This window comes from Triticum aestivum, chromosome 6B (assembly GCF_018294505.1).
Source record: "Triticum aestivum cultivar Chinese Spring chromosome 6B, IWGSC CS RefSeq v2.1, whole genome shotgun sequence".
Classification (NCBI taxonomy): Eukaryota; Viridiplantae; Streptophyta; class Magnoliopsida; order Poales; family Poaceae; genus Triticum; species Triticum aestivum.
This window is the reverse complement of record NC_057810.1, coordinates 661,994,594-662,004,164: the sequence shown is the minus strand read 5'-3', so window position 1 is coordinate 662,004,164 and position 9,571 is coordinate 661,994,594. Positions and strand designations below refer to the sequence as shown.

The window sequence follows — 9,571 nt, the reverse complement described above, 5'->3', positions numbered from 1 at the left end:
ACACATTGGCTATTGACATATCCTTAGAGTGCGCGTCAAGTCTTCATAGGTTTCCATCTTGATCACGTTGAGGTTTACAACTTCGACAGTCCTTCCTTTCGGTGATCGGTGGGCCATGTGCCCGACCCACAGACTATGGGTCACACATATTAGTACCCTTAGTCCAGGACACCATCAGCGGTGAGCGGTTAGTGGAGCAACCGAGACGGTAGAGTTGCATCTCATTTAACAGCGCGCGCTCGACCGGCCAAAGCTTCGGTCACCAAGCCGTATTTAAATATTTCCCTTTTATTTTTCATAATGTAGTTACAGGTAAGCGGAGTACCGGATATATAACACTCAACTTACCCTTTTGTATTTTTTTGCATTCTATTTATTATAAATCCATTTGTCCCTTCGCCTCCTGCAGCGAGTCCACAGTCGATTAGGGTTTTTTGACCTCCCACTGGCGCTTCCACCGGTCTGCCTCGTCTTCAGTGGCCTTAGGGCCATGGAGGTGCGGTGAAGCCCGACCCTTGATGGCGGGAGGGTTGTTGTTCTGTTTTAGGTGTTCCTTTCAGGCCGATTAGGGTTTGTGTCCATGAAGATACAAAAAGGCCCTTCCTACCTAGGCCCCGTCCCGGTGATGCATCTAGCATTGTCGAAGGGAATGTGGTGTCGTATCTCTGATGAATCTTGTGTGATTCGGTCATTATTGGTCTTTGATGGATCTCCGCGGATCCAGTTCGTTCGTCTGTCTACAGACTGGATCCTTCCGATCTACGCTTCACTTCATCAGCGGAGGTTACTGTTCTAGTGTGCTAGACTGCTAGTCCTATGGGACATAGAACGATGACTTTCCGACTGTGTACTGCAACAAGTTTTGCCGACTCTGGTGAGAGAGGGCGATGACGACTATGCGCCTTTGGCTCGCTCTAGTGCTTGTAGTCATCGTTAGGTGATCTATGAACCTGAATGTAATTTTTGTTATTTCTAGTGTTGCTTGTACTGCCATGACATATGATGAATAGATTAGAAGTTTTCTCGCAAAAAAAGTTTCGTTTACTTTTACCCTTCATTTGTGCTTTTTATTTCATTTTTTCTTTCCCCTATCTTTCTCAACCATTCTCTCTCAATAGTATTTTGATCACTTTTTCCCGTCCTATGTTTCCCGCCCTCTCTCTTTACTGCTACTTTCCCACTTTAAAATTGTGCATTAGATTTTTACTCTTCACACCACCCTTTTATACCCATGATTAAGACCCCATGCAAAATGAGAAGTATGTTCGACCCTTCCTCATGCGTCTCCATTTCTGGCAGGCCCCACGATGTCTACCATGGCCGTGACTTTATTGAATTGATCATCGCTCGGGTGATCTATTTCTAGCAGAATGTTCTTGGCGATGTATGCGGTCGCCATAAGGTTATGGATCGGGGTGCGATGAACCATCACATCGCCTGATTCCTCTTCAAGGATGGAGATGTGGATCTAGTGGGTATACGCTACCACATGAGTGGTGTTGACGGGGGCCGCATGGTGTGGCCTCCGCCATTGCTCCATGTCGATGGTGGTAGCCCACCTGTTGGCGCATTCTGATCATGTTGCAGGCGTAATTGTGCCTACGTGAGGGCTTAATGTTGGGCCTCCATGTCCTTTATCTTCGGATCGTTACCAACGTTCAACATGTGAAGGACTCCGAGCTCAGCCATTGTAGCTGCATCAGGGTCGGTTGCATTCGCACCATCGGGTTGTGGGCGAACTGGCACTTGGAGTGTCAGTGCCGGTGTTGACCACGAGGTCCTCCTCCAGTGCTACTCCTGAAGGGCGGATATCAAGCTCTCGTCCTCAAACTCATATTGAATCCACCTTTGCCACAAGCTAGTAGGGGCGGGCTTGTGGGTTTGTTGATGTAGATAACAGGCAATGCTTGAGCATTGGCTCCTGCACTCGGTGAAGTGTCGGGTTGCAAAGATGCATTTTGCCAAACTGGTCGATGATGAACTTCAGGCTCCCAAAGATGAGAACTGGGACCTCGGAGAGGGAGAAATGAGGTTAAGGTAACCCACCGCATTGGTGATGAAGCTCGGGGTGCCAAAGGATCCCAACTTATTGTGCTTGCTAGAAATCGGGTGTTACAGGCTCTCCGCACTGTTTTTCGTGGATGTCGCCTTTACAGTCGGCCATCTCCTTTCTTCCTGCACTAGTCCCATCTAGGCATGTGTGTGCCATGTGTTCACTTTGGCTCTCAGCTGCCCATCGATGTTTCTGTTGCCCCAACTTACCTATCCATGTGTGTGTACTCTGCTCGATTCTTGCGAATGATTTTCGTAGCCCTACAAATCAAGGGAGGGGGAGAAATGTGTTGGCTGTGTTGGTTGTGTGTGTCGCTTGGTGATGTGCATAGTGTGTCTACTCTGCAGGGTGTTACATACACCCATTCAGCCTTGAGTTGCGGTGCCACACGACCCAGCAAATGCAGCACACGCTGCACGGGGTGCCACTCGCACAACACAACCACCGCAACTGTTGTAAGGTATGGTAATTCTACGAAGTTGTGAGTGGAAAGGAGCTTCTGCGTGGCAGGGAAGTATGTCTGGTGGTATTAAAATTATTGCACTTGACGTGCCTTGAGGCTCATGCAGTCCATATAGAGCAGAAAATGCAAGATGAGTGCCAAACATCTTTTGGACTCCGGATTAAATTACTAAGATCAGTTAATTAATCTTATTTCTTGTTCATATGCGATATGGTTAGTCAAGTTGTCTTAATCAAGTTATTATGTTCGTGTTACACTCCTAGTCTCTACCGGTGGTAAGTTCTAATTATTTTATATAGGTAGGCTGCAATGGTCTTAGGTATATTCTCTAGCCTACAATTATGTAAATCAACAGAATCTAAAACTTAATGTTACGCTCCAAATAAAATTGAGCTTGTAGAAAGTTTATACATGCACCGCAAAGATGAAAATGAATTTATATTTTTTGTTCGCCAAAAGGTTATAAATATACATAGGAATAACATCGATAATGAAATCTATCAATATCACCATGCAAGCACATTCAGCCAAGTTTGTTTGATTTATAATATCCGTGCACCAAATGCTAAGTACGCTTGATTTATAATATCCGCCGACTAGACGTGCTTCACCGCTACGCTGGAGACCATCTCCATCTCCTATACTTAAATACATGCATCAAACTATATAAGATACCTAGTTTCATTTGCAGAAACAAAGCAGAGCACACATTGCACACTAGTAGTAGCGCAATCCATCAAACATACCATGGACATCTCAAAAGCTTTGATCCTTAGCATCCTCGGGTGCCTCTGCTTCTGCAATTCGGTCCTAGCAGCTCGGGAGCTCAATGATGACTTGTCGATGGTGGCAAGGCACGAGAGCTGGATGGTGCAGTACAACCGTGTGTACAAGGACACTACTGAGAAGGCACGTCGATTTCAGGTGTTCAAGGCCAATGTTGGGTTCATCGAGTCATTTAACGCCGAGAACCGTAAGTTCTATTTGGGCATCAATCAGTTCACCGACCTAACCAACGAGGAGTTCAAGGCGACAAAGGCTAACAAGGGATACAAACCAAGCTTGGACAGGGTTCCTACCGGATTCAGGTACGAGAATGTAAGTTTCGATGCACTTCCGGAAACTGTAGACTGGAGGACCAAAGGTGCAGTAACTCCCATCAAGGATCAGGGCCAATGTGGTGAGCATATTAAGGATAATGATGTATTGGATATATGTTTACTTTCTTTGAGAATGTCGTCTTATAATATCTACTAAACCATAATAATGTGTAGGTTGTTGTTGGGCATTTTCTGCTGTCGCTGCTACGGAGGGCATTGTTAAGCTCAAAACTGGCAAGCTTATCTCATTGTCGGAGCAAGAGTTGGTGGATTGTGACGTCCATGGCGAAGACCAAGGTTGTGAAGGAGGGCTCATGGATGATGCCTTTAAATTCATTATCAAGAATGGCGGTCTCACCACCGAGTCCAACTACCCATATACCGCGGCAGATGACAAGTGCAAGGGTGGAACCAATGATGCCGCAACCATCAAAAGCTATGAGGATGTTCCAGCCAACAACGAGAGAGCCCTCATGCAAGCCGTCGCAAGTCAACCCGTCTCAGTAGCTGTAGATGGAGGAGATATGACGTTCCAGTTTTACAAAGGTGGAGTGATGACTGGCTCATGTGGCACTGACCTAGACCATGGTATTGCAGCTATTGGTTACGGCAAGACCAGCGACGGCACAAAGTATTGGTTGTTGAAGAATTCATGGGGAACAACATGGGGTGAGAACGGATATTTAAGAATGGAGAAGGACATCACCGACAAGAGGGGCATGTGTGGCCTTGCGATGGAGCCTTCTTACCCCACGGCATAGAAAGAGTGTCCTATGCCACATATCCTCCTATGCACACAAATATCAAATAATTGCCCGCATCCACTTTAATTAAGTATAGTTTGTATTTATATCTAAATTATGTACAAATTTATGTCTTGTATAGTATTTCATGTTCCATGTATACAATGTAAATTATGCCACATATATACAGATTGATGAAGAATTTGTGTTAGCTATATCTTCCAGACATTGTGAATTGGGCTGCCTTTTAATTGTGCCTTCATGCATGTGTAGTGAACTATTTGAGTAGTTCATGTTTTTACGGTAATCTTGGAACCATATAAACAATATGTGAAAATGATGGAGCTGATTTGTAAATAAAAGTTGAAGCATGATGAATGTCAATTCTTAAATCTTGAAGAAATGAATTATGACGGACCATTCTCTTCCCAAATCCCCGTTGTCCTGGTCGTTCAACCCTCGTACACCAGCCTCCTCTCCCCAACCCACAACGGCAGCCGCATGCCTCCTGCTGTCCTGCATGTACTAAAATTCAACAAACTAAAACTAGTGCTTTCTCGTAGAGTCGCAGTAGTAATTAGTACGCAAAGCACTGGCGCGTTCAATGTCCCATTGAACACTGGTGTTAAGTTTGTGCTGCGAGGTTCCAAACGTGGACAACCAGTGTTCCAGCAAATTTGTAGCGCTATGCAACTCCCGACGCTGAGGCTTGCTGTGGCCACCTCGAGCCCGTGTTGTACATGGCGAGAGGCTGAACAGGCACGAGCCCGGCCCGACGCCACGCAGGTGTCGTGGAACAGCCGCCAAAGCTCCGGCGACGGGCAGAGCGACGAGTGTTGTTCCGGTGGCTGACACGTACGGGGAATGTGGTGGATGTATTCTCCTCCTCGAAGCCTCCTCCTCTTAAGCTGCTGTACGGCCAAGTTGCTGGGCCGGAAGGCCGGATCGCAGCCAGACGAGACGAACAACACCTTTGCATATTGTGTCGGTGTCTCGATGTGCTCAGTGCCTTCACCGGGCGCGCTACCCTCGCCGGCCATGGCTTCCGTCGACGGACGTTTCTCTCTCTCCAAATGAGCATTACAGATCTGCTGTTCAAAGCAGTGGTCCATGGACCGGTAGCTCACGTTCTGAGCCATGCATGGGTTGATGGTGTAATCATGCTTACACATGAAAGATCCAACGGAAAACCATTTCGAATAAAGATAAGACATAGCCACACAGGGTGCTTTGGGACAGAGGAAAGAGACAGAGAAAGCAACATATTTACTGACAAAAAAAAGGAAGATAAAGAAAAAGAAAAAAACATAAACGAAAGCAACATATTCCAAGGAAAGAAATGGAAAAAGATAAAGATAAGCATCCCTTGTATTGTATGGTAAGACAGGTCCTGCAGGACCATTACAAATGTGCTTCTGGATTTACTAGTTTCTATATATTACTAGTTCCATGTCTCCCATGCTTTGCAGATGATAACAAACAATAAACAAACAAGACTCGGCGCGCGGTCCGCGTCGACTTCTCCGCTTGATCGACCCCTACGACCCACAAGGTACATTACTCTACTGACTTGCTATAGCGGCATCCTGTGCTGAGTGCACCTTAATTTGATGGCTTTTCATTCATTTCCTGCTGAACTCCGCAATTGCCTGCCGTTAGAGCGTCATTTCTAATTGCATCTGTGCCAACAGTGGCTTCCATTATCTGTTTTTTAATGTGCCGAAAATTTATACTGATGTCCACATCTGATCATCAGGTCATGGCGGACAATTCTACCTGCATAGAGCCCTTTTTAAAGTGCTGCCAGGAGACTTCCAATTGTTTTACCGACTGCACCGATGGGGTCGAGGATATGTTCTCTGACTCCATATCAGGGCAGTTGTGGCGAGTGGAGGCGATGCTGTTCGTCAACGCCATCCTTGCAGGAGTCATGGTCGGAATAGGCGCCTACGGTCACCGTTATCGCCACTATGGCTTCACCCGCTATCTCTTGCTGGGGGCAACCACCTTGTTCCTACCCATCATATCTTATGTCCTCTCTGCGTTTGGCTCCGTTGGCTATGAGTTTGATGTCACTATCCCCTCTCAATTGATAGCCACTTGTCGGGCATACTTCATTCACACATACATGGTCATAGTATCCATCTGCCTTGTTCTGATTTCTGCTATCAATACAAGCCCCATAGTTGCTACTGATGATAGAGAAGATCGAAGCATACACCCTCCCTTCGAACTTCTTGTTCAAGGAATTTGGATAGTTTACCTGGTGATCAGCACCAAAGCAATTCCGAATGAAAGTAAACTTAATTATCTCAGACTATTCGCACCCTTTCCTCTTATCTATGCCAAAATGACATTAAAATGTTATGCATTTATAAAGGCCCGGAAATCCTTTGCACTCGGACACAATCCTCGTCTTATTGTTGGATATATGCAGCAACTGCAAGTAGAAAACGATCAACATGCAAGTGAGGAGGATGTGCCTCCTCCAGCACCACTTGTAGTTATGGGTGAGGACGGACATAAACTAGAGAAGCAACCTCATGGTTTCATGTTCGGAAAGAACTTGGAGGAGGTTCAACAGGGTGGTTTGGTGACCATTGACAGAGTTTGGCAATTAGAAAACTTGTTTCTAAAAGATATATGCTTGTCATTTGCATTGTTTAAGTTGCTCAGGTGTCGATATGCAAGATACAAACTCACCAATGTGATCCCTATAGAGACATTCAAATTTGTCAGGAACATCTTGCTAAAGGATGGTGAACATGAAAGAGCCTTCGCGATGATTGCAGATGAGCTTTCTTTTCTTCATGATTATTATGATTCACCACTCCTAGTATCCTACTCAGATAACTGGTTGGTTATAGTTAGTATGATTATCTCACTCTTGAGCGTGGGTTACTGCATATTTGTTGGGACGGACATCATCACAGCGGTGCACATTGCTGTTCGGAATCCTGTGGAGTATATTTTTTTTGAGCCCTAACACTAAGGAGTATCGGCGGGGACTGCACACAATCACTTGCATCTACAATTGTCAACAGGCTTGGCTCAAAAGCCAGGACGTAAACAAAGATTTTGGAAATTTGTATTTTGATGTAGTGCCGGTACTGTTACTCCTTGTGTTTGTGGCGGTTGCTGAGGCCAAGGATATTGCTTCGCACATATGCTCTAACTGGACCAAAGTAATTCTCACCTGCCGCTGTGTGCGCCGTGCCTCCTTGAAGCTCTCTCCCGTCCTCCCGAAATGGGTTGGCTTTTTGTTGCGATGCAGATGCGGCAGGTTGATGAGGCATTGGAGCGACAAAATGAGACAAAGCTCATTGCTTGTCTTACCTGGCTCTGGCTGCCTCCTTCGTTTGCTGGACCGAAAGAAGAATGTTGAAGTACCAACGGCAGTGAAGGCTTGCATCATCGACGCCCTGAGAAGCACAAGCAGTGAAGGTCTAAGCAAAGGCACAACTTCCCTACGCCAGAGCCAAGATGGCCGAAGCCTACTCTGGGCCTGCAACAACGGCAAAGGTACTTCTGACACCATACTTGTGTGGCACATCGCCACGGCCATCCTTGAGATGAGGCATCTGCACCATCAACCTGATGACGATCCTCCTCTGCAAACACTGCATGGTGGCAGGTCTTTTTCTGTTTCCGAGAAGAAGACCGCCGCCACTCACCTGTCGCACTACTGCGCGTATCTGGTGGCCTCCTGCCCCGAGCTACTTCCTGATGATGACGCATGTAGCAAGTACCTCTACAACAAAGTCAAGAAGGACACTGACCGAGCCCTCGCCATCGGCAGCGGCACACCGGTGTCGCCCATGTCACCAGAAGCGGGGTACCGACAGCTGATCGAGATGTTGGGCGCTACACAGAATCATGAGGTGCTCAAGGATGCGGCGAAGCTCGCGAAGCAGCTCGGGGAGGTGGCCGGAGGCGAAGAAATAGTGTGGGAGTTGCTGGCCGGGTTTTGGTCAGAGATGGTCCTTTACCTGGCTCCGTCGGACAACCTCAAAGGGCACCTGCAGGCCATCGACCGGGGCGGCGAGCTGATCACGCTCCTCTGGGGCTTGCTCACCCACATCGGGATCATCGACAGACCTGGCGACACCGCTGCAAGTGCTTCAGCCACTGGTGTTTAAGTTTGCTCTGCTTATTCATGCACACACTGATATGCATGCTTAGGTGTGGATTTCAGTTCCTTTCGTTGTTCTCTTGGTTGTGACTTGTGAGTGTGTTTAAGGTCTGTTGGTTGTGAGTGTGATTTAAGGCCTTGTAGCTGGCCCTTTTTTTTTCTCATTTCTATTATCCAAGAAGAGATTGGAAGTGTGTGGGAGAGATGAGACATGGGGATAATGGTATTGTTTTACCGCTTCTGGATTGTGGCTTTTCAAGTGCCAAAGATACGAGAAGTTTGTGGTGCTATTTTACTGCAGCTTCTGGGAATGTGACCTCTGAACCTTTACTAAACCGTTCCGTAGTTATGTGTAGCCCGTGCGCAAGGCCGGAGGTAGAGACAACTCCTTGCATCGCCGTCCATGTCGTTGAGGAGCACAATGGGTCCATGGCGCTGCCCACACCGGCGGCGACAGTCCACACGCACGCAAGCCTTCGGGCATCGAGAGGCACGCGGTCATCGACATGATGAGAGCTCGCGCCTGCATCGTCTTGTAGTAGAGCCGCATCGAGTCGAGTCATGGGTCGTCACTCGCCAGCACTGTTCACCTCATACGCTCTGAAGTTTGTCCGTCAGGATAATTTATATTCCTGTGAGGCGCTTCAGGCCACACAGGGAAATACTGCACCCACAAGAAAAGTACGGTTTCAAGTCCACTCAGCCGTGATGCGCCGGTGCTCTACGGCGCCCAGGGCTAGCGTCCGCGGAGCGCCCGTGCCGTGTCGCAAATGTCCTCGCGCACGACGATGTCCGCGGCGGTCGCGCCAGGCGAACGAGCTGTCCTAGGGAAAGCATAGCACCGACGCAGTTTTACGGGAAACATCAAAGTCTCTTTTCAAAGGATTTTCGGATGTATTTTGGAGAGCCGGAGTCTTTGATATATTTTCTAAATTTGTTGTTTTATTAATAGGCTATACGGATTTTCTTTTCCTCCTGCGGATTTCATAGCACTAAATTTTACTCCCTCCGTTCGGAATTACTCGTCTAAGAAATGAATGTATCTAGATGTATTTTAGTTGTAGATACATTCATTTTTAT

General features: G+C 47.1%; 2 protein-coding genes across 4 annotated transcripts; both read left to right on the top strand.

Moving 5' to 3' along the window:
• The first annotated feature begins 3,263 nt into the window (after positions 1–3,263).
• LOC123139551 (senescence-specific cysteine protease SAG39-like) lies at positions 3,264–4,567 on the top strand. The gene is made up of 2 exons (XM_044559332.1): positions 3,264–3,696; positions 3,791–4,567. Exons 1-2 carry the CDS (start codon positions 3,264–3,266, stop codon positions 4,375–4,377), a joined length of 1,020 nt encoding a protein of 339 aa, XP_044415267.1. The 3' UTR covers positions 4,378–4,567.
• A 1,209-nt stretch (positions 4,568–5,776) lies between these two features.
• On the top strand, positions 5,777–8,720 carry LOC123134761 (uncharacterized). Of its 3 annotated transcripts, XR_006465723.1 has the most exons (3): positions 5,777–5,911; positions 6,116–7,881; positions 7,994–8,720. XR_006465723.1 is itself a non-coding variant. In XM_044553941.1 (2 exons), exon 2 carries the CDS (start codon positions 6,119–6,121, stop codon positions 7,343–7,345), a length of 1,227 nt encoding a protein of 408 aa, XP_044409876.1. In that variant the 5' UTR covers positions 5,777–5,911; positions 6,116–6,118; the 3' UTR covers positions 7,346–8,720. The 3 variants fall into 2 exon arrangements, 2 of the variants coding, with proteins under 2 accessions (XP_044409876.1, XP_044409877.1); XM_044553941.1 differs by having other exon boundaries at positions 6,116–8,720.
• Positions 8,721–9,571: the final 851 nt, after the last annotated feature.

Bases quoted from the DNA above. Each gene is read 5' to 3' on its own strand.
- LOC123139551 (XM_044559332.1), top strand. From the start codon at position 3,264: ATGGACATCTCAAAAGCTTTGATCCTTAGCATCCTCGGGTGCCTCTGC. The intron at 3,697-3,790 runs GTGAGCATATTA...AATAATGTGTAG, and splicing joins CAAGGATCAGGGCCAATGTG to GTTGTTGTTGGGCATTTTCT.
- LOC123134761 (XM_044553941.1), top strand. From the start codon at position 6,119: ATGGCGGACAATTCTACCTGCATAGAGCCCTTTTTAAAGTGCTGCCAG.